This window comes from Erpetoichthys calabaricus, chromosome 4 (assembly GCF_900747795.2).
Source record: "Erpetoichthys calabaricus chromosome 4, fErpCal1.3, whole genome shotgun sequence".
NCBI lineage: Eukaryota > Metazoa > Chordata > Cladistia > Polypteriformes > Polypteridae > Erpetoichthys > Erpetoichthys calabaricus.
Genome location: NC_041397.2, coordinates 138,273,245 through 138,299,277, shown reverse-complemented (window position 1 = coordinate 138,299,277; position 26,033 = coordinate 138,273,245). Strand labels below are relative to the sequence as shown.

Sequence of the window (26,033 nt, the reverse complement as noted above, 5' to 3'; positions counted from 1 at the left end):
CATAAGCAGGTCATGTTGGCAGTCCAATACTGCCTGTTTAGAATTGTTGTTGGCAACAGGTCTAAGGAACCAAAATCTTAAGTCATAGCATGCAAATTAAGCTGTTTAGCTAAAAATAACACAGTTGTAAAAGATCTCCTTAAGGGCAGGAACTGCACTCTGGGCAAAAAAGGAGTTCAGAAATTGCAACCCTCAAAAAGCATGGAGGATGGCATACAGTTACGTGTTGACTCCTTTCCAGCCAGAAGTGCATTCCACGTGTCACATTGTTGGGAGTGATTTCCCTGAACTTCCTAAAAAACGTTTGTCTCATTCGACTAGTTCAAAAAGTAGACTATACTAATCAATCAATTAATCAATTTATCAAACAAACAGAGTGTCCTTGGGGCAAAAGCATTGATCTGTAAATAACTAGGCTGCCAGTTCAATCGCCATATGTGACCTTGATCATGCCTTTTCTTCTGCTAGGGCTGAAAATGGACCCCTGTGAAAAACAAATTGTGCTGTGCCGGTAAAGCATGGTGTTCGCTTCAGAAGAGTACCATGTATAATTGGTCTTCATTCATAATATAACTAATATAATTGCCGTAAGTTATAAAATTATATAAAATCATCTGTACTGTAGCTATAAGTACCTTCAGATGGAGTTTACTTTGAAAATATGTGAAATTAAGCAAAATTGTTCTTATTTTAATCACATCTACAGGTTTACCTCAAGCATGACAGGATTAAGACCCTCATGGGCCCCAGGGTGCCAAAGCTCAAAGGTTCCCCATGACACCTCACTACCTCCACTGAAGACATTCTTTCTGGGTACACACATACTCACACTTTATGATCATCACATTTGTCAATAATAAATCAGGCACATGTATTACAGTAGAAAAAGTCCAAAACTTTATACTGGGTCAACTTTAACTTCTTTTTTTTGTCCATTAGTGTACCACAATGAAATTAATTGATGAGTGTAACATTACACTTGTGGGAAATCAACCTTTTTTGGATATTGCAGTTAACAAACATCACATTAAACATTCTTAAAAGCTTATTCCACTTAGTGGCAAAAAGGTAATATGTACAGTAATTGAACATTTTGAATAATTGTCCATGTGGACATTTTCTTTTTTGCAGAACTGTAACACTTCAAATGTACAATCTTATAACAGTGACCTAGAAACATTAATTATGTGCCACCCATATTAACCTATCAGCTTTTGGTTTAGGTTTGATTGGATAGGTTTATAATTATGTGGATCAAAGTGCGGAGCAAAGGATGGTTGTGTGCTGGGTAGTTACATTAGACAGCCTATCATGAAAACCTGGACTTTTCCTTTTCATAAGGCATTTTTTTTCTTACATAAAAAGGCCCCTTGTGTGCACCCGAGTCACCGAGATCATAAATGCGAACATAACTAAAAGCTACATTTATTTTGTTGGAGTGGGAGGCCACTCCATGATGCCTGTCATCTTTATGATATATAGCATCTTTCCAGGTAAATCCCTCCACTATTTTGACAGTATTAAATAGTAATAAGACATGAAGCAGCAAAATAAGTTGACTTGCTCAGACAAATGCAGGATCAGTGGCAGAGAATGAATCCTTAATCTTCTGCTTAGTCTCTTAAAACAGTTGAGACGCCGTCTCCGAGAAGCTGAAGTGGCCGCGATGTGCAAACTGCTTCCTGACTCTCGCGCGCCCTCTCGTGCCCCCCGTATGCTACAGCGCAGCTCTGCACCTTTGGAGGTTTTGGTACCAATCGGTGAGCATCTTTCTTTTTCGCAGGTTGCCGATCTGGAATCCTCTGCAGAAGAAGCAAGATGCGACTATCTATCTATCTATCTATCTATCTATCTATCTATCTATCTATCTATCTATCTATCTATCTATCTATCTATCTATCTATCTATCTATCTATCTATCTATCTATCTATCTATCTATCTATCTATCATTTCTTAACAGAAAAAGTTACGGAGCTTTAAGCGGATCGTGAACGTGCATAAGCACGTGCGCGCGCTTCAACCTGCATGCCGTTGATTTTATTTATTTATTTTAAAGAGGGGGTGGGAGAGTAGGAGAGAGTGAGAGAGGGGGAAAGAGAGAGAGAGAGAGAGGCGCCGAATGGTAGCGCCGCGTCTCCGCCACTCGTTCTCGGGGAGAATCCGGAGCACAGCATCTTCGCTCCGTAGTGGGCACTGCACGGATATAAGAAGCCCCTGAGGAGATTTTAGGGGGGCTCGTCTTTTGCCCCCGTGGATGGCCGCTGGATTACCTGGAAGCTCCGTGGATGCGATCGAGATGGGCTTCAGGGTGCCGCTATGCGCGCTGCTACTGCTCTGTGAAGCGCTGTCCACGGACTCGAGCCGCAGCAACCAGGGTGAGTGAATGGGTGCGCATGACTGATCTATATAGCGCCAGCCAAATCGGCTGAAGTTGCTAGTTTCTTGTAAGCGCTAGCTCATTGCTCTATGTAAGGTTCTGACTACAAAATAAACCAGAGGTCCCATCTTTAGTTTTATAGCGCCTTTCATAATCATCACTGCCGTTTAAGTGCGTCACAATGCAATGAATTGGATATCAAACACTTGCAGAAGGTGTAAATACCTATCAGAAGGTGATCGGAAAAACAACATTAACAAAAATGCAAGCACAGGTACGGATCGAATGTTTAGTCATTTAGACAGAATGGCGACTTTACGCCCCGCTGGGAATGTTCAAAGGAGTGCGGTTTTTGGCACGAGTACCACAGATGCATTGGGACTGCACCTGACTTTTTTTGTAACAGTATAGAGGCTAACAACAGGCAAAGCTGTAATTACATTTGAGAGATGAGTCGTGCAGGAACGCGAGAAGTGCACAGAAAGTAAATGCCAGTTCAGGGTTGCGGGAGCCGCAGCCTATCCTGGCAACAACAAACACGTAGCAGAAGCCAACACTGGACAGGACGCATGTATGCTGCGCGCTTACTTAGTTGTGAACCTCAAATTAGCGAACCTGCTTCGTGATTTGAGAAGTAATCAGAATGCTAGGTATAAAACGAGACATGGAGAGAACATGCAAACACAACTCCACGTAATGTGCAGAACGGTAGTAATGACGCTTTTGGATACCGAGTAGGCAAAAAGAGGAATTTGAAAATTCCTGCTAATACAAATCATTCTTTAGACTGCAAAGGGTTCGCTTAAACTGTGGTTTGCTCACAAGCTTTACTTCCTCGCAAAAAATGTAAGAAGAATTTACAAACAGCATAGATAGCATAATAACATTCACTAAGGAAAAGCCAGAACAAGACAAAACGCTGACACACACACACAACATTTAACTCTCCGCTGCTTCATAGTTTAAGATCCTGCTAAAAAAATTTGAATTCTCTTCACAGTCAGCGAACACGACTGTCTGCCTTCTCACATTAAAGTCTCACTTCAGATCTCCGAAATTCCCTTAAGAAAAGACAGAGGCCAGCAGCGAGAACTCATTCCACGTCTGGTGGTATTTCCGCACTTTATTTATTTGTTTAATTTATATCGTTAATTCCATTAGCTTGTCTTGTAACGATGAAGTATTCCCCATCCATTCGTTTACAGCCTCTTGTTATTAAAGCTTCTGGTTCTCAAGCGATGAAAGCCTAGCCTGGCAGCATCTAGAGAAAGGCATCAACCAGTCCTGGATGAGGTGCCATTCCACTGCCAGGCATGCTGAGCTCTAGATCGAAGCCTTCAGTTAACTGAACATGTATGGGATGTGTATAAAGAACACTCACACTGATATGGGGAGAACATCCAAACTCCACACAGGAAGCTGTCAATCAATTTTTATTTTATTTATTACCATTAACATCGTGAACCAATACAAGCTGATTTATAAGGGGAAAACAAAACAAGAATACACTCATGAATTAAAAAACTAAACCGAATAAAACTTACAAAGCATGCCCTTTTGTATATCTCCATTCTTCATGGATATATACGCCAACAATGAGCCTTCCTGAGCGGTGACTTTAAATAATGCTAATTAGTGAACAATATCTGTGGTTTGATAAAGAGCACTGACAAAGCACTAATCAAGCTTCTTGCCATATAGTGCCTTTGTGTACTATTGTAAAGCACTAACTTGCACCTATTTCAAAAAGCACTACTGCAAGCGCATATACATTCAGTGCTTTTTGAAGAGCAGCAAGTGCTCTGCTCATTACTGACAGCTTTGTGTAATAAGATACTGAAGTGCTGTGGAAAAAACTGACTACAAGCAGCCCACCAAGTGCTTTGGCTGTATTTCATGCACCTCTGAAAATGATGAGACATGCAGCAACTGAAGAGCACTGACAGCCTTATGGGTAGAAGGGATAACAGTGGTCAGTTTGATTGGTTTATTATTTTACCTTTGGCTGACATCTTTATCCAAGACCACTTGCAAAATCATGGGTACAGTACTTTGAAGCAATATATACAGTATATATAAAACATAATTGGAGGGCATGCAGGTTAAGTGGCTTTTTCTTGGGTGTGAACAGCAGGAACAGAACCAGAAACCCTCAAGCTTAAAGTCCACCGTCTCAGTCACTGCACCACACCACCTGCATGGTTATATAACTTGACTTCCAAGCTTTACATCTACCATCCCACATACACATTTGAATTGGACACTGGGGCTACATTCTGAGGTCAAGAATTACAGAACAATATCACTTTAGCTCTCTTATCTGATAAGCACCTCCTTTGTAATGGATGCTTGGACAAGTGTTGCAGATTGACACTGGATTTTCAATGACAGTGTGAAACCTCTGTTCCCGCAGAGCTTTCTGCAATATTTGCCTGCACACTAAGCTTCAGCTCCAATGAACCTCGCCTAATTCCTGCACATTGTATACTCTAAATGAAAATGCAGTTTGTAATAGGGACTGTAAATGAAAAAAAAAAGTTGCAATACATTAAAATGCTTTGATAAATGGGTCAGACAAGAAGTACATGATGTGCTTTCTGTTTCTTCAGGCCCTAAGCAGCATCTGATTTATTTCAGTTTGAAGAAAATCAGTGAGAAGAACTAAGAGAACATTTGAAAATGCAGAATTATTCATACATACTTTCTGATACCTAGCTGAACCTGTTTCCTAGCAGTATGGTGTCAACTAATCCCCTGGGGAGCATTAAGTCTGCTCAATATTGTTTTAGAAAATACCAGGGGAGTAGGAACTGACAAGCTATTTTGGGATGAATGGTTTATCCTCCTCCAATATTATTTCTAATTATATTTGAAGTAATAATAATGTACTGTGGGTAGGTAAGCTGGGGAGTTCTTAAGGGTCTTGCTGCCATGTAGATTAGATGAAAGTAACTGGCAAGCTTGAGATGTTTGAACAGATCAGAATAGGCAGTTAACTGGTGGTTACTAAAACAGGCCACTGTGGGTAGAATTGGCATTTTCCACCTGTGCCCATATGGATTTATCACAAAAAATGCAGGCGTTCTCAAGCACCACAAAGATGAGGTTAAGTTGATTGCTGGTGCTAATCAGACCAGTGTGTGTGTGTGAAAGTAAAATGATGGTCTAGGCATCTAATTTGGGATTGCATAATGCTGTAGGATAGCTTCAATTCATTCACGACCTTGTAACATGATAAGTGGTCTTAGATAGTCAATAAAAGAAATGGTCCTGAGGTGCAGACTACCACACTAGTTTACTGATGTAGGTGACTTGCTATCCATGTGAATCTGAAGTACTTCTCCTGCAGTAATGCCCATTTTGGTGCTGCAAAGAGAAGTTCTGAAGCTCATCTAATGTATCCATCCAATTTATTTATAGCTTAGTGAGGTGTTGCCTCTCAAACTGCCCAGCTCATACAAAATTTGTCCATCATATCCATCTTATGTATTGCCTACTTTGTCTCCTTTCAGCTGTTATTATGCTTCCTATTGACCTGCTGACCACAGGATTTCTGTTGGTCAGTCCATCTTACGCTCTATTAATTAAGGTGCTGTCCATTACAGTTTTGTTTAACCCCAGTGGTTTATGAATTGGACTCTGAGTTGCTTTACACCCACTCTAGTTGGCACACTGCTATTGCACTCTTTATCCAGCTGCTGCCTACCTATTTTTTTTGCATATTTAACTATAGTTATGTGCTGTTCACTAAGGTGATGCCAAACAATCTGCCAGGACACAATCAGCATATGATTTGCTTATGGAGGTACTCTTTGTGGTTGTGTTATCTGTGCATGCATACAGAGGGTCTGCCACCTTTTGTGCTGCAGCCCATCCAATTTGTAACTTTCCAATGTGCTTATTTACCATTCACCTGAAGTGTAGCCCACACAGAGCTGCTGTCCATACAGTTTTTAAATAAGCATTTTTGTTAATAAGTGTCAGATTGGATTATGCTCACTGTGTCACCGCAAGCCTTTATTCAACCCATCAAATTAGCCTGGGCATTGAGTGGTGCAGCCATAATACCCACTACTCATCAAAGTTTAATTGTGTTCAACTTCTGTCTAAGCAATGCCCCCTGTTAGCTATAGTTGTATTACCCATTTTGGTGCTGCTCCTACTGAGATGCCAAGGTAACTATTTTCAACTCCTATTCTGTCCCCTGAAGCATTATAGAGGTGACATCCACTGAGGAGTTAAATCGCGAGGTGTGACCCACCGAGCTTACTTTATGTCAAGGTGTTGCCCATGAAGCAACTTTCTCAACTGATGTGCCCTTCTAGGTAATGCTACCCTGCAATTTGAACCCTGCTGAGGAGCTGCCATCTAGAGTGCTGCGTGTTGCTGATTGGGACGCACGGGCAGCTCGCCATCTGATTGCTTTTAATCACCTGCGAATCCCCGACCACTCTGTGTTTCTAAAACAGGTTTGCCTTCCCGGTGCGAGTGGCGCAGGAATGAGCGCAACACTCATCAATCACGGCACTTAGGAGGCTCTTCTGAAGAACTCTGCCACTTTCTAATTTGCATGTTATGTTTCGGCGGACGGTTCCATAAATTAGACGCGTCATCTGTCTGCCTGACTGCCCAAATGAAAAGAGATCAAATACACGGCAACCTCTTCCATTGTTTTTGGTCTCATTATAAAGAAATATCGCGGCGGGGAGCTGAAAAACGCATTAATTAAAACAGCACAAGTGCTTGCCAGCTTGGTGGCAGGAAAAGTACCATATACAGGCTTCCGAACCATATGGAGACATGTCCGAGGCAAAGCAATAACACAGTTTACCTGTGCATCAGCAAAAAATAAATACATATACACATACAAAAGAAAACATTAATAAAGCGGCCTTATTCAGACATGTAAAGAATCCAAACACCAAACTGCAAAATGTGGAAACAAATTCACGTTAGGAAATATGAGATTCAGCTTGCCTGTCAGAATAAAGAGATGGGCAGAACTGGATTTGGGAACTCGGTACCGGAGTAGACAAATGTGGAACAATCTGTGCGGAGAACTGCACGGAGAATGAGCTCTGCGCCATTATGACATTCACATTGTGTTCAGGTTCATGGAATGATCTGATCTCGTTAAACGCACGGTCATTGTAACGGACCCGGCATTTGTACGTTGTGTTATTAGAAGCTCTTACGGCGTGGCGTAACTGATCGGAACTGCGTGACCTCCGCTCTCATCCTGTTCCGATACAAGCTGCTTTTAAACTTAAATCATGAGACCCCGTGCGACCTCACCTAGCGGCTTTTGCGTTGCTTCTCCCAGTTGTCTGTACACCAGAGGTGAACAAACTCGCTTCTACCGATCAGACGATTAGAACGTTTTTTCAGTATTAGAATGCTTTATGTTTTATTGAATAATAGCCCTTGTTGAGACAGATGGACCTGTTTTGTCTGTTCAGTCTCATTTAACAAGGCGGATATGAACTGTACTTCTTTTCGAGGTGTTCGCATCTTGTGTCTTTAAACGAGGAATTTGTCTAAAGGTAAGGAGAATCAAGGCAGCCAAATGTCCTCTCACCATATTATTTTAAATTCTAGATGATCGATAAAGTGCAATGAGCGCCCAATAAATGTAGGGAAACCATCTGGGCTTAACAACACCCAGCATCATGTGCAGACATCTCCTATTGAAGCATCTTCCTTTGGTAACATTTGCTTGTATGTGCTGGTATGGACTGAGGCCGTTGTGAAGAAGAGGCACAGTCGCTGTCGGAAGGCCTATTAGTCAGTTGAGGTGAAGCACAGGCTGTGACTGTTACTTTTCACGCTCAGGGTAGCATGTGATCATGACAGCCTGGTGAAGACAATGCCAGTTACACAGACACCCAGCATGGGTACAAAAGTGGAACTCCATACTGAGCACCACTACCAGGCTTCAGGTGCATGCCACCTTGTAGATCTTGCTTCCCTTTACTCTGAAGTCAGCACTGGTCAACCTGGAAAGATGATTCTATAGTGGAAAAATTGAAATTTTCCTCCCTTGGCTCCTATGCCACTGTGCAACTTCATCTGTAAGTCTTTGTATTCAGGTAACAATTTTAGTTACATTTCCTATCTTAGTGTGCTGTCAGTACTGTTGACCACCTCTCAGTTTCAGAATCATTAGAACTTAAATAAAAATTGTAGAATTCCAAATGCCATTTGTTCTTGCAACCCCTGCAGATTTTTTTTTTCTCTCGGATCTCATCCTTAGAATTTTATATATAAAAAAAAATTCTGTCCTCCTAAGTCACGTGATCAAAGTGTCAGACTCATCATTTAGAGACTTGAAAACAAATCTATAAATACGAACTGTACTTTATCTGTTACTTGTAAATCAATATTATGTAATTGTGTGCTGATTTAACCTTTTTTTTTACTATTTTAGGTATGCAATTTATTAATTCATTTTCTTAACTGTTTTTAATTTGTTTTTCATTTCTTGAAAGTTTTTTCTTTGATTGCTTGTAAAGCATTTTGAGTTGCACCCTTTGGAGGAAAACCTACTATAGAAATATAATCCTGTTGTTGAATATAAGGTGTATGTGAAGATGGGTGCCTGCAATTGTGCCTTATGATGGAGTGTGTGTAATATAGTGTATTAATTGGGGTGTCCCATTAGTGCCCCACATACTAGTGTTGGCTAAACACTGAATTTCAGTCTGGTACAGTGGAATATACAATTAGCGGTAGCATTTTTGGCATGAAAATTCTGGGGGTTAAGACAGACCTTGGATAGAGATGCTATTATAACAGGCAAAGCCATCCTGAGAAGTTTGCAGAGGATATGTCAAACAAACAGACAGAGAGAGGGAGAGAGAGATAGTCAAACATTTAAAGAGAAAGACCATAGGAGATCCACACCTCTACTTAAATCTTTTGCCCTTTTTTACATGGTTGCCAACAATTTTAGAAGTACCCTAGCTGAGATCAGGACACAGAGTTGTGGGAAAGTGAGTACAGATGGTGTTATCTATGAGCCCAAGTATGCCATTTGAGGCAGAGCTGGCAGCATGAATATGAAGGCAAAGCACAATGTGGAGAAAAGATCATTGGAGCCATATAGTAGGATGGAGTCAGAGGGAGGGAGACAACCTCCAGTAAAATTCACATGAGTTGCTGTGCTTCCCAATGTAATAGGATACCAGCTCCAGTGATGCTAAAATGTCAGACAGATAACGTATGAAAAGTTACACAAAATGAAGATTTTTCATCATATGGTCTTACAGCGCAATCAGCAAGGGTCAGTATTAAAAGACATCTCAACATCAACATTAAAAACTCAATACTAAAAACAGAAACACAATTGAATATTCAGAAATTTCCAGTTTTTGTACGATGGGCAAAGTGCAAAATCTTGCTGATCAAAAATAATTAACATGATTCATAAGGATGACGACCACTCCAAAATAGTAATACTGTATGTAAAAGAATATGCGCACCTTAAATGGTATCACAATGGGTCGCTTAAAATGGCTTTAACCTTCAAGTCCAAAGGTGGATCTGAAATGTTCTGGCTACACATGTCCAAAATCATGACGTGAACACTGCAGGGCTGAAGCACTTGCTTAAGCAACCCTTGTAAAAGCACCAGACACAAAGAAAATTACACCTAAATCTCAAAGAAATATTTTTCTAGGTAAGAAGTTTCATTGAGCACTGATGACTAAATTGAGTTTTCTATTAACATTTTAAGTACAGTTTACAGATTACATCTTGCCTGAAGAAGGGGCCTGAGTTGCCTCGAAAGCTTGCATATTGTAATCTTTTTAGTTAGCCAATAAAAGGTGTCATTTTGCTTGGCTTTTCTCTACAGTACAGTTTACTTTAAATATAATTTCTGCACAACAGCACCATCTGCTGGATGGTGAGTAGGGCAGTGCCCTCTTGCTCTGAATAGAGAGATTCCACTCATAATTATCTATTAGGATATGACGATCTTAAATTCACTAATAACAAACTAAACTCATGCCACCTGACATTTCTGACCAGCAACACACAGAATGACCACATTTTGTGACATTTACACACTTCCAAGCGGGAAAGCATAAGCTACCGACTCACTGGCCATAATAGTGCTGATGCTCACTTCAACAGCATCACTTTCATAATTTGGGCCAACTTCATTGCTTTGTTTTAAGTTTTTAAAAGTAAACACAAAAAAAATTTAAAGCACAAAAACTTTTTTGTCTATTCTTCAGTTAGGTTAACTGAAACATCATTAATGCCACCTTGACTCAAGCCAGTACTGCAGCTTTAGTTCGTATAAAGAGAACAGATGTCAGACACAGGACATTTTGAGGGTAAGGTAGGTGAAGAGGAAACACCCCAACAATGTCCTTGGGAATTTGGCCTGTTTTGTTACAAACTCAGAAAGGGGGCACTAACTAATTTATAACACACTTTTAAAATGTATTTTCCCACACACAATTTCAATTTCAAAGCTTTCAAGGGATTCTGAAGCTTTAACTAGGGGTGCTAGGACCTGGAGACCCTCCCTATAGTTTGTATTTGGTGTTTATGATTAGTTTCTTCCTTTTAAAATGAAACAAATTCAGTAAATGTACGGATGAATGGCTAATGAAACAGAAAACATGAAGTACCATATCAGTGTGTGGTGCAGCACACACATGTCACTATTCATTTAGAAGCTGCTATTGCACAATGCCTGGATTTTTATCTTTTTTATTTTGAGCATTGGAAGTTTGGTATTGGGTGGTCTCTGATGTGCTTTGAGCCAAAACTCTGGGAAGGGAAATTAAAAAAAAAAATCTTTGTTTACCACTCAGAAGTCACTGTTCCACAGGGGTGTGGAGTTAACCTCGCTTTCAGGTGTAGAGAAGAATGTGTCAGTTTTATTGTGTCATTGACTCATCACTTTTTGTCATTTAGCCACCCATCTATCCCTTTTCAAGCCTTCTTAGTGCTGTCCAGGGTCACAACAATGGGTATGGGACCAAAAACAAACCTGGCCAGGATGGCAGCTCAATATTTGGTACATAAATATGGTGCCAATTCAGAGATGCCAGTTAACACAACCAGTATGTCTACTGACTTTTAGAGGACACTCAAAGAGTGAATGAAGAGAAATTCAAAACAAGGACATTGGAGCTGTGTGGCAGCAGCACAATCTGTCATGCCAGCATGCTGCCATATATTGTTTGTTTTTTTTCTGCCATGTAATATTCAAAGATACATCCATACATTTATTTCATCTGATTCAAAGTCATGGAGCAATACAAATATACCAGTTATGTGACTCAAGAAGGTCTGGTGTTCAGTGTAATCTGTGGAATTTTAAGTCCGCTCGTTCTTGAGCAGAGCAACTTGAAATATGGTGTTCCCATTAACAGCAGTTCAAGCTTTGGTCTTGTGAACTTTCCAAGGTGTGAAATATTACGGCATCTGTTCCAAAATTGGATCTGCTCACTTTCTGGTGTAGTCTTGCTTACCTGTCTATATGGTTTTGCCCGTACATAATTAAGGGAAGGGTGAATAAGCAGCTACTGTACATTTGTTTTGTGCCAGAATAACAACAATTCCATGGTTGCTTTTCTCCATTTTTTCTTTTTCTTCTTTTTTTCACTTTTTCTTCATCATAGCTTACATTTTTTTCTGGAAATATTGACAAATATTTTATGTGACACATTGACAAAGTGGTTATTACTGGCCTCATAACTCAAGGAGACTGGACTGGATTTGTGCCCTGGTCACCGTCTATGTTGGGTTATTACATTATCTCCATGGTCGCACAGAATTTTTTAAGCTTTTTTGGTTTCCACCTGCAATTCAGAAACTTTCAGGCTAAATATATTGGTGACTTTAAAATTTCCTATTATCAGTAAATGTGGGTGTTTGCATTAGTGGGTCCCATCCAATGTTATCTTCTGTCTTGTGTCTTAGTTTCCACCAGCTTTCTGTAACCCTATGATATAAATGCAGATTCCCAGTTCTGTGCAGACCTATGAGACAGCTTTCCAAGAATTGCACAGTATAAAAATATAATCTATCCATCCATTTTCTGCTGCTTCTCTAGGCCCAGATCACAGTAGCAGCAGTCTGAACAAAGAAGCCCAGATGTCTCTTTTCCTTGCCACTTCCTCTCACTCCTTTGGGTGGATACAAAGGTGTTTCCAGGCCAGCTGTGACATATAATTTTTTCCAACGTGTTGCAATGCGGTGTTCACTGGATGTTCAAATTGTTCTTTATGCAACTTTCAGTTAATTCAAAGTACTGCTCCAAGAATTTTAACATACAAAGTCAAGTCAACATACAATGGCCAAGGTCTGGCTTACATTACTTACAAGCCAGAACACACATTAAGATCTCAAGATATCAGTCTGCTTATGATTCCAATAAAATTAATAAAATAACAGTGGGAGTGCACCGAGGCTATGGAGTGGTCTGCCTGCTACTATAGGTGGTGCCCCTTCAGTCTCAACTTTTAAACCCTTGCTGAATGCTCACAGATTTAGTTTACCCTGAGTTGAGCTGCTGATTAGCTATGCATACTGCATCTCTGTTGTTAGTCATTAGTACTAAAACATAAGTAATATGATATTTGTAACTAACACTCACCTACTCGTTTATCTTCTCAGTACTCATATATGGCACTTGGTGCCACTGCTCTACTGTCAAGTTATTTGCCTGCGTGTTGAAAAGTCATCTCTGATAAAGGAGTACTTGAATCACTGGGTAGAAGGGTCCTTTCATCAGATTAGCTGGCCCAGCACTGACTCAGCTGTGGAATGGCCAGTAGGGGGAGGCAGCATGTTAGCTGAGGACTTCAGGACTCTGAACAAATCTGAATCCTCCTATGTGACATTAACTATTCTTGCTTTGTAGATTGTACTATTGCTATTGTATTGTATTCCTGAGGTGCAATGACAGATTGGGCATCTAGATCTGTGAAGATGATTCCTTGTGTTCTTTTTTGTGTATTCTATTGTATTTATCACATTTTTGACACCCATTGCATTCCCATCCTATCTGGATAAAGGGTCAATCTTTGAATTACCTTTCTGAAGATTATTTCCATTTTTTTACCTAAAAGGATTTTTTGGGAGTTTTTCTTATTTTCTTAGGCAATGAAGGCTAGGGGGCTGTCAAAAACAGGGCCTGTTAATGCTCATTGTAGCACTCCTTGCATTATGTTGGGGAATACAAATAATACATTTCTATTGTTGTTATTGTTGTAATCCATAATTGAAGTCATACAGGATGTTTCTCTGTTTGATTTAAGGTCAGGAGATGTTCAAGAGAGTATTGCTTTGGGTAGTATGGATCTAACTATCACAATCATTAATTTTTTAACATATCTACATAAACTTTTGAGGGAAAAAGTACCCTTTATTAGAGATTTGTTTTTGGTAACATAATGCATCCACTGGGGGCCCAGGCCTCCCACTCACCTCTTAAATTTCGCCCATGGTTGCAACTCAGCAAAAAGTCAAGTGTCTCAGCAACATATAGTTTAAGGTCAGAATTTTATAAATTGCTGTGTAAATACCAGTTTGTTTGTGGCAGAATGGAGGTGTTTCTATAGAACACCAGTAATGAGAAGCAAATAAGTCTCTAGGTTAGCACAATGCAGTCTGGTGCATTTTCAGTTTGCATGGTGCCCTTCTGATATGTATTTCTTGTGTTTGTATTTCACAGGGAGATACTGTACATACAGAAATCTCTGCAAATTGAAATATGTATCTATTTCCTATTACTGTAATCATAGTTCTGAAAGAATGTGAGGTCTTTTCGATTTTGTGCCTATAATGAGGCTCACTGATACAAGTTATAATTATCTAATTAATAAATACAGCATTAATATATGAGGACCAAGAATTCACCTCTTTTATACATAATTCTTATTATTAGAAAAAAAGAATTTTATGGATTATATAGTTGTAATGCTTATATGTAAAACACTGTAGCCCAGAAATTTTATGTAATTTATGATGAAGGTGATTTATAAAGAACAGGAAATGTGTTTCATTACCCATATCAAAATACGGCACCAGGTATACTTCAGCGGGCATGTCAGAAAATTTATTTGATTTTCATCCTCCATTATATCTCCATAAAACCCTCTACACATCTTTTTTGTTATCATGAGGGTGTTTGTAAAGTGGCCTTAACTATGTTCTTCTGAAACCAAATAAGGAACATTGGTAAAGGCAGACTGCAACTTCAGAGTTCAGGAAATCTTGAGGAACATCATTAAGGACCGACATAGCCCTAGCACCTTTAGATCTCAATAATGCTGACTTTGCCATAGGTATTTGAGACCTCATTATAAATACTTGAAATGGACCTTTTTTTTTTTTTTTAATATTTTTATTTTATTAATTTTCATTGTAATCATTCCATACAAACAGATCAATTTATAACCCAACAAATTTGAAAGCAAATCAAACCACACCCCTGAGAAGGAGAGCTTAGCTAAAGGAAAATTTCTTTAAGCTTTTTAATAAGGCAACATTAGACAAAAGAAGGGGAGAAGTAAATATCTATATAAATAAGAGATGGAGAAGGGAGTTAAATGCAATAATAGTTATTTCTCTTATTCTAAAATCATATTGATTAAATCCTGCCATGTTTTGAAAAAATTTTGTACAGATCCTCTAACTGAAAATTTGATTTTTTCCAATTTCAAATAATATAAAACATCGGTTTCCCACTGACTTATAAGAGGAGAATTAGAATTCTTCCAATTTAACAAAATAAGTCTGCGTGCCAAGAGTGTAGTGAATGCAATCACTGTTTGCTTGTCCTTCTCCAATTCCAGTCCATCTGGAAGGACACCAAACACAGCTGTTAGTGGGTTAGGAGGGATTGTGATACTAAGGCTGTCTGAGAGGCACTTAAAAATTTTTGTCCAAAATGATGTTAGTTTGGTGCAGGCCCAGAACATGTGACCCAGTGAGGCAGGAGCTTGGTTGCAGCACTCGCAGGTTGGATCCTGGCCTGGAAACATTTTGGACAGTTTTAAGCGAGACAGATGAGCTCGATATATAATTTTTAGTTGAATAATTCTATGCTTTGCGCATATAGAACTCGAGTGAATTCTCTGCTTTGCTACCTTCCACTCCTTTTCTGATATATTGATTAAGAGATCTTCTTCCCAATGTCCTCTTGGGTCTTTGAAAGGTAGGGACTCTAATAAGATTTTATATATTGCGGAAATAGTGTTTGTTTCCTCGGCATTGAGCAGTATTTTTTCCAGCATTGTGGAGGGTGCAAGGTGGGGGAAATCGGGCAATTTCTGTTTAACAAAATTTCTAATTTGAAGATAGTAAAAGAAATGTGTAGCTGGGAGGTTAAATTTTGAACGTAATTGTTCAAAAGATGTAAATATGTTGTCTATATAAAGATCTCTGAGCATTTTAATCCCAAAACTTTTCCAGGTATTAAAAACTGGATATACTTGCGAAGGTTGAAAGAGGTGGTTCCCTTGCAGAGGTGCCACTGATAAAAGATTTTCCATCTTAAAATGCTTCCTAATTTGGTTCCATATTCTGAGTGAGTAAAGCACAATTGGGTTATTAGTATATTTGCGATAACTTTCATTTATTGGAGAGCAGAGCAGGGAATATAAAGAAGTACTACAGGATTTTACTTCTATTGCAGACCAAGCCTGGGTATGTGCATTTATTTGTGTCCAGGTTTTTATGGCTTGTATGTTTGCTGCCCAGTAATAAAACTGAAAATTAGGTAAAGCCATGCCACCTTCTGCCTGAGGTCTTTGTAGGGTCGCTCTTCGGATACGTGGGTGTTTTGAGTTCCAAATGAATGAGGTTATGAAATGGACCTTACCACACCAGTATTGTTAAATAAAAAGCAATTTGGGCAAAGTGGACTTTTACATATGGGCCTGAATACTCAGAAGGTACCTTTGTAAAAACACCTCTGCACCATACTGTTCTGGAAATTCATAAGCTACTTTTGTTCGTTTAGCTCTACCCTTAAAGTATGAAACCCTTTAAAAAGTTTTGGAACAGGCAGACTCTACAAAACATACAAAAGAACGTCATGTAAAGTGGCTTCTTCACTAGATGTATGAAACTTTATTAAGAAAATTGCTGAAAGTGAACTCTCTTGTGGTCATTTACCTTTTTGAAATGGATTTAGACTGTGGACTTTTCACTGTGTGTACTGTTGGCTCACTATCCACAAGATAAAGAGTGGAAACCAGGTGAAAAGGATGGACAAGGCCATTACAAAATGTAGATACATACTGACTAGGTTTTATTTGATGCACTTGTGCAAACAGAATTATCTATCCAACTAAATTTCTTAATTTAGGGAGTTATGTACTGTATGAGTTGGGGAAATTACTCACAAGCCTTCAGTTTTGTGCCAAGCATTGGCACCTAAATGTGACCTCAGGTTGAAGTGAGGAAAATTCTGACTGTCCTTTGTACAACAAATCTCACACTTATTTGGGGTGTTTAGCCATTTTAGATACAGATGGTACGGAGCAGTATAGAATACTACATTTAGACTATATAGTCCACAGGGAGACTCCAGTGTTCACATGGAGAACGGCAGGGATACTAGTGCAAGAGTGAGTCAGAGCATCTGCTTATCTGCTTTGAATTGAATTGGATTTCTTTGGATTCTTTTTGACGTACACCTTATTTAACACAGAGTTGCTCATAAGTACTTCTGCTACCAGAGTACTTTGTTGTCATGATCTTCTTCTGTTTAATCACTGCTTTACTCTATTATCATTACCATTTTTGTACTTTGAATAATTTATTTTGATCATTTTATAGTACCGTTTGCATTCTACTTCTTGGTGACGTGACTGACGAATCCTCAATACATGTAGCAGTTTGGACATGCTGGGCATGTACAGGTACATGTTGAAATGAATGACATAACGCTGGCAGTTTTCTATGATTTGCACGATCAAGATAAACCAAACAGATTAAGAAATCAAATGTATCATTACAATCAGGTTTCTTTATTTTAATTTTGAGTTTTGTTATTCTGTTCTTGAAATTTTTTTAAGTATTCATGGTCAAATCACTTCTATTTCTGATACTGACTACAATTTTTGTTTAGCGTTCTCAACATCAGTTCCTATCTTTTAAAAAATAATACTGTATGTGCCAGCTATTTCAATTAAGATGGTTTGGTAAAAGCCTTTCATTGACTTTTGAGTTGTTTATGTGTTCTTCTTCTTCTTTCGGCTGCTCCTGTTAGGGGTTGCCACAGTGGATCATCTTCTTCCATATCTTTCTGCTCTCTGCATCTTGTTTTGTTACACCCATCCCCTGCATGTTCTCTCTCACCACATCCATAAACCTTCTCTTAGGCCTTCCTCTTTTCCTCTTCCCTGACAGCGCTATCCTTAGCATCCTTCTCCCTCACCATTCAACTGACCTCCCTCTCATTTACACATATGTATTCTGTCTTGTTCCTACTGACCTTCATTCCTCTCCTCTCTAGAGCATATCTCCACCTCTCCAGGGTCTCCTCAACTTGCTCCCTACTATCGCTACAGATCACAATGTCATCAGCAACATCATAGTCCAAGGGGACTCCTGTCTAATCTCGTCTGTCAACCTGTCCATCAACATTGCAAATAAGAAAGGGCTCAGAGCCGATCCCTGATATAATCCCACCTCCTCATTGAATGCATCTGCCACTCCTACCGCAGACCTCACCACTGTCACACTTCCCTTGTATATATCCTGTACAACTTTTACATACTTCTCTGCCACTCCCAAATTCCTCATACAATACCACAGCTCCTCTCGAGGCACCCTGTCATATGCTTTCTCCAGGTCCACAAATACACAATGCAACTCCTTCTGTCCTTCTCTATACTTCTCCATCAACATACTCAGAGCAAACATCACATCTGTGGTGCTCTTTCTTGGTATGAAACCATACTGCTGCTCACTAATCATCCCCTCACTTCTTAACCTAGCTTCCACTACTCTTTCCCATAACTTCATGCTGTGGCTCATTAATTTTATCCCCCTGTAGTTACTACAGTCCTGCACATCCCCCTTTTTTTTAAATATAGGCACCAGTGCACTTCTTCTCCACTCCTCAGACATCCTCTCACTTTCTAAGATTCCATTAAAAAAATCTCGTTAAAGACTCCACTGCCATCTTTCCTAAACACTTCCATGCTTCCACAGGTATGTCATCTGGACCAACGGCCTTTCCATTTTTCATCCTCTTCATAGCTGTCCTTACTTCCTCCTTGCTAAACCATTGCACTTCCTGATTCACTATCTCCACATCAACCAATCTCTTCTCTCTCTCGTTCTCTTCATTCATCAGCCTCTCAAAGTACTCTTTCCATCTGCTCAACACACTCTCCTCGCTTGTAAGTATGTTTCCATCTTTATCCTTTTTCACCCTAACTTGCTGCATATCTTTCCTAGCTCAGTCCCTCTGTCTAGCCAATCGGTACAGGTCCTTTTCTCCCTCCTTAGTATCCAGCCTCTCATACAACTCATCATATGCCTTTTCTTTAGCCTTCGCCACCTTTCTCTTCACATTGCGCCTTATCTCCTTGTACTCTTGTCTACTTTCTGCATCTCTCTGACTATCCCACTTCTTCTTTGCCATCCTCTTCCTCTGTATACTCTCCTGTACTTCCCTATTCCACCACCAGGTTTCCTTTTCCTCCTTCCTCTGTCCAGATGTCATGCCAAGCACCCTTCTTGCTGTCACAGTTACCACATCTGCTGTAGTTGCCCAACTGTCTGGAAACTCTTCACTACCACCCAGTGCCTGTCTCACATTCCCCCTAAATTCAACCTTGCATTCTTCCTTTTTCAACTTCCACCATTTGATCCTTGGCTCTCCCCTCACTCTCTTCCTCTTCTTGATTTCCAATGTCATCCTACAGACCACCATCCTATGCTGCTTAACTACACTTTCCCCTGCCACCACTTTGCAGTCTTCAATCTCTTTCAGATTGAACCTTCTGCAAAAGATGTAATCCACATGTGTGTATCTTCCTCCACTCTTTTACGTCACCCTATGTTCTTAAAATACATATTCACCACATCTGACCTTATTCATTCCTCTCCTTCACACCAAACCTACCCATCAACTCCTCGTCTCCTGTGTTCCCTTCACCAACATGTCCATTGAAATCCACTCCAATCACAACTTTCTGTCCCTTGGGTACACTGTTCATCACTTCATCCAACTCACTCCAAAAATCTTCTTTCTCCATCGCACACCCAACTTGCGGGGCATATGCACTAACAACATTCATCATCACATCTCAAATTTCCAGCTTCATAATCATTACTCTGTCTGACATTCTTTTCACCTCCAAAATACTCTTGACATATTGTTCCTTCAGAATAACCCATACTCCATTTCTGCTCCCATCCACACTATGATAGAACAATTTGAATCCACCTCTGATCCACCTGGTCTTACTCCCTTTCCATTTAGTCTCTTGCTTGCACAATATATCAGCCTTCCTTCTCTCCATCATATCTGCTAACTCTCTCCCTTTACCAGTCATACTGCCAACATTCAAAGTTCCTACCCTCAGTTCCACTTTCTTTACCTTCCTCCTCTCCTCCTGCCTCCGGACACGTCTCTCTCTCCCCCCCCCCCCCCTTCTTCTTCTCCTTCTTCGGCCAACAGTAGCCCAATTTCCGCCAGCAACTTGTTGGCTAACAGCACTGGTGGTGGTCATTGTTAACCCAGGGCTCGACCGATCCAGTATGGGAATTTGTATTGTTGTCCGCATATTGATTTGGCAAAATTTTACGCCGGATGCCCTTCCTGATGTAACCCTCCCCATTTATCCGGGCTTGGGACCGGCATGAAGAAACACACTGGTTTGTGCATCCCCTGTGGCTGGGTTTGTGTAGTAAGGTTAAATAATATTGACCGGGTAAATTTGTCATCACTTTATAGTGAATTGGATAGGACAAACAGGAAGTTAGCTGGGCAGATCATGCAGACTCAAATGAGGAGAAATAATGTTCTGAGAGTTGACTGGATAAAGTATATGAACTTTGTTATGAAGGTTATGGCAACCTTACCTCCTCTCAATTTTTAATACGAGCAAAGTAAAGATTTGTTTGGGAGGTGCTGGCAGGCTAAACAAGAAGCAACTGTGGCTTTGGCAATAGATGTGGTTATGGATGCAGGAAGAGTTTAGTGAAACCATTGAGAATGACTTTCAAATTTCTCTCAAAGATGTTTCAATAAAATGTTATGGAATATTACAACAATTTTAATGAGAATATGGCATTTAGCTCACCAAATTTGCCAATCCTGTCACTAAGATTATCCAAAATAATACTGAGTAGAGATTTGAAGGTCCTTAAAGTCCTACTCTCTACCACACCACTTTGTAATTTATTCAAGATGTTTGTGGGTCTTTGTGTGACAAAAAACTTTTATAAATTTGAGTAAAAGTTCCCCAAGTTTCCAATGTGTTCTTGTTGAAGAAGTTATTTTAATGTAACAGCGGGGATCCACTGTACTAATTCCTTTCATAAGGTTACAGTTCAACTATGTTACCTCCTTATCTCCTCTTGCTTAAACTGAAAAGGTTGAGATCCTTGAATCTTTCCTTATTACTCACACCTTTAAGTCTCAAAATCTGCCTAATTGATCTTCTCTAGTCTTTCTTGGCAAGGGTCTATTATAGACATGTGGAAGCAATACTCTGGGCAACTCCTGAACCCATTGGGCACAATTTCTTCATTAGAGGCAATGTTAGAACCATCTATTGGGATGGGGTATATTTTAGTGATTGAGGTTACTGGGGTAGATGAGAATCATGGCAGTGGTGTGTTGTGCTTTTGCAATACTATTGGGACAGTATGTTTGGACTGTACTGGGCATGTAGATGCAAAGTTTTTGAGTTGCTATTGTAAAAAAAAACAAAACTATTTCTTCTTTAGAATTTAGCATTGTTGTATGATTACTACTACTGACTACTTATACACTGCCGTGCTTATTGTCAGCAGCTGCAGAATTGATTTAATGCAAATTAAATTGTCCATGTTAATATTCCCTTCAGTGCACACATATATACAGTATATAATGCATTTACTCATACTGAGCTTACTCTATGTGAGTTCATACATTGTGTCATGATGCAAGATACAACATGAAAAATGCACTGCAAGAAGTAGAAAGCTAGCACGTAAAACATATGTAGTATCTGACTGACACAGAGGTATTGAACACACAAACTTACTGACCCAGTAAAACTCTTGCATAAAAGAATAGGTTTTCTTATTTAATATTTTGCCTAACTGGAAACATTTGAGTTGGGTTTGATAGCACCCTCTAGATATATAAAACTGCTACAGTGTGGATTAGATCATTTTATTTTATTTAATGGGAACCACAAATTAGCTTATCTGATGTACTCCTTCAGTTTGTTTCCATATGTTGTGTTCTCTTATGCTTCCTTGTCCTGAATCCTTGTGGAAAAAAACCCCGAGTGACAGAGTTTCAGTTCAAGAAAGAACACGTATAGTATGTAAAGTGCTTTTTTTGTTTCTCCGTGTCTGTGTAGGTTTTTTTCTCAGGCTAACCCAGTGGCATGCCATATACACAAAATGTGAAGGTTAGTCCAGGCCATAGCATAGCACACCAGTTTTTTATCATAACAAAGACATTTGCACAATCCTAGGCATTTCCCAATCAGGAGTATACATCCTTTATGCACTTGGAGGAGACTAATGACTTCAGATCCTGTGGCACCTTTTGGGAAATGTGCACAAGTAAACTGCTGATGTTTGTCCTTCGTTCCTTATACAATACTTATGGATTTAGAGTTCTGTCCCTATTGTTAATGTTAAGTTGAATCAGTTTACATTGATCCATTACACATTACACTATTACTGCTATTAATGACCAAGACACAACCAAAGTTTGAAGAGCTTGAAGGTCTTAGAGTTAGAGTTCACCTCATCTGATTTTGATCTCTGTTGTGGATGATTTTGGTATCATTGAAAATGAACACCCCAATTTTAAGATCATTGTTTAAGTGAAAAAGTATATGATTTTAACTACCTTGGGTTGTTGTGGAAAAATGTCACTAGTAAGGATGGAAGATTGCCCAAATAAGTTAGTAAAGCAATAGTAGAGGTAGCAGTATTATCATATAGACAGGATACAGTGACATTCTTAACTGCAAGTCCAATGCCCAATATTTAAGCACTCCCCCTGCAAGCACTCCCCTGCATCAGAATAATCAAGAATATATTAATATACAGTACATACCTCCATTTTACTTAGTAGAAAGCACAACTGAACTTACCTACTTTTTATATGCATTATCACATCTTTATATACAATAACAATTCAAGTACTACAGGAATTTTTCCACATAGATGTAATGGTCCCAAGTCCTTAGAAAGGGTACTTGATTTACCAGTCTGTCTACATCAACAAATTGAAACACTTTCATATGTTATGTATAGTAACAAAAAGATAGAGATATTAGGTTGTTCTGCTCAATTTCTGTGGTAGAGCATAGTCCAGGAGAATCACATATAAGACCCAGTGCATCCACAGGTTGATAGAACACCTAGGGCACCAAACGCTAGCAGTGCATTGTGGACAGCCCACTAATAGAACACCTAGCGGCATAACCATAATACATTGGAAAGGTTATAGCTCTAGATTAACCTACAAAGGTCTGAATCTCATAGGAAGTGATGGAAGCCACCTCTGTTGACAAGAAAATTAGTTTCTTACCACTCTGACCCTCACCAGCTCAAATGAATGAAAAGTTAACAGTTGAACCTTAGGAATATTAAACCTTGTAAATTGCTTCCAGGAAAGGTGCATTGAACTTTAAATAAAGTAAGTAGGATACTGTTCTTTGCTTAGCCAAAAGGAGGTTCTTTTAAACTGACAGATGTTTATGACTTCAGTGTGTAGGTTGTATTATTAAGTTCAAGTTCGATTTATTGGCAGAGATTATTGCACTGATTTTGCAATATGTCTGAAATATTTTCAAATTGAGTCCTCACATTGAGCAAGATTATTCTGTGTATGTAACCTCAAAATTGAACATTTAGTCTGTGATGCTAAGAATATTCCTCACAAGTGCTGAGCATATACAGATATTACACAACTAACCACATTACAATGCTTAGTTTTTGTGCTGATAGATATCTATTCATCCATTTTTTCCTCACCCGCTTATACATGGCAGGGTCGCAAGGCAGCTGGCAAGGGTGGTTTTCAGTAACTGGCATCAATAAAGGTATGTGGCCATTTGATGTACTTAAAGTTGGATATTAAAGAATGCTCATTAGCAGACCTGTGTGGACAGGAACAAGGTGTGACCATTCCTTCAAATAAAGAAAGTGCCCTGGGGTTTGCAGTGCAAGTGACATTTAATGCAAGAACTGCAGCTGGACACCATAATATTGACTGTTTCCCAGCTACTAAGTGTCACCTGGGCAACTCCAAAGGAAAAGCTGCTCCACAGCAGAGCACATTTGTCACTGCATTCTTTTTTTCTTCAATGACCGTATGTTGCTATTCTCTTTTCCCCTGTGTGCTTTTATGTGTTATCCATTTGTTGGTGGACTTGTGTCCTACATGCAAGTCCTATTTCCATTATAAAGTCTGAACAATATTATAATTTTAAAAATTGAAACAGCAACTTTTGAAGTCACCAACATCATGTAGCACTGTATTTTGTATGTTGCTTTTTGCTTTAGTGAGGAAGGTGAAAAAATTTAAGAAATTGGTCTAAGAGAAGATGAACTTAGCAGTGTGCCTGGTCATACACATTTTGTGGCGAGGTCTGAAGGCCTTACACAGATTTGCTTTAAGTAAAGCAAATAATTGTACAATCATTATGTTTATTTTAGATCAACTTACACCATAGTAAGATAAAGATATGTTATAATTAAAGAATTTTTGGATAAACTAAATGCACAGTTGTTCAAATGATTGGGAAGCCTATGTTTGAACAAACAGAATTGTAAAGGGCAGTGTGGGATGGACACTGATAAATTGGCTATTTACAACTTTGAAGTGGTGGTCTTCATGGATAGAGTTGGGGAACAGTGTGCTTGCAATAACCTAGGAGGTAGCAAACCTCAGGGTGAAGTGCATTCCTGTTATGGGATGTCTGCTGATTGCTGGAGAAGTAGACTTCAGACTTTGAGAAAGGATGACTCCATAGCTAAAGGGGGATGTCCAGTAAAAATAGTAGTAAAAACTGTTTTTTTAAAACTGTAATCGCAATTCAAATTTTACCAATTTTACCATTTATCAATCAGATATGCAGTAGATGATATTTCAATGCATACAACGACAAACTTGCAAAATGAGTGAGTGTAGGAACTTGGGGCATTAATAATAATAATAATAATAATAATAATAATAATAATAATAAAATCTTTTCTGAATTCAATTATGTCCCCAAAACCCTGATTAAATTAGTTGTTTTTGCAAATTAGCTAAAACCTTGGAAACTGATACTGCATCTGAGCTCATCTTCCAAGCCTACTGTACAAATTTTCCTGAAGCAGTACTTGACCTCGACAATTAATTGTAGAAATCAATAGAGGAGTCAGAGGAGGCAAAGGACTTGTTTTGGTTCCATTAAGATCCACTATGTGCGTTGTTTACTTCAGATTAACGCATCCTCTAAATTGACCACCTATTGCGTGCGACACACCATTCATCACTTACTATCTGGTTTAATAGTTATTGATCAGTGTGAAGAGAGGTAAGGTGCTGCTAAGGAACGCTTGTTAAATATAATGGAAAAATAAAGTCATCTAATCTGTTAGGTATGCTAGGCTTCCCAGTGGAGCACCAGGAACACCTGCAGAGGAGGGAATAGGACACATATCTGCATTTTTCACTCTGGTATAGCAGTCAAATATTACAGTATAAAAGGTAACTATGCATCACACAAATAGAATACCTGCATAAACACTCCAAATCAAGCTTACCTTCTCAATAAGCTGACGAGAATTGTTTTCTGTATATTCACGGACAAGGCTAAAATCACTTTGCTGTTGAAAGCCTTGGGGTGCAGAGACAGATCTGTCTTTAACTGTCAACTTAGATTACGTAGTTCTAGAATCTACTAATGTAATACGTTCAAGTTGTTTTTTGTTCTTATTTTAGTTGTAAGGTACCTTCATAAGATGTTGCAGGTCTCTTTAGCTACTTTCAGTCTTATTCTAGTTAGGAATAATGATTCAGATGACTTCCTCTCTCAGAAAAGCATGCCACCACTGCCAGGTTTTGCACACCAGCCTTTGCCTGAACCTGAAACAGAATTGCTTAGACAGTAAATGGTCATTTAGAGACACGCAGAACAAAGACTTTATGATTTCTTGCTGGAATTTCCAATTAAGATGGCAAAATAGTTCACACGTCTCTTTTGATCATAGCAGCAGTGCTGCATTTGGGATTCTTGAAATTCCCACTTTAGCCCTACAGCTACTTTGCATTCAAGAGGTTTCATATATCCATGTTTGATTGCTGTAAAGGTATGATGCTGCATACCTGAAATGTGATCCATGTTCAGACCTGCTGCATTAAATTATAAGGTCACAGGGGGCTGGAGCCTGTTCCAGAAGCTCAAGTAGAAGGTGGCAAACAGCCCTGGATGGGGAGCAGAC

At 39.2% G+C, this 26,033-nt stretch overlaps 1 protein-coding gene across 3 annotated transcripts in view; it reads left to right on the top strand.

Annotated features, from left to right (window-relative positions):
• The first annotated feature begins 2,112 nt into the window (after positions 1–2,112).
• epha6 (eph receptor A6) overlaps positions 2,113–26,033 on the top strand; it is a 364,797-nt gene continuing 340,876 nt past the window's right edge. For all 3 annotated transcript variants that reach the window (XM_051927201.1, XM_028799848.2, XM_051927202.1), the window contains exon 1: positions 2,113–2,376. In XM_051927201.1, the coding sequence (XP_051783161.1) occupies positions 2,256–2,376 (121 nt within the window). In that variant the 5' untranslated portion in view covers positions 2,113–2,255. The remainder of the gene's footprint in view (positions 2,377–26,033) is intronic.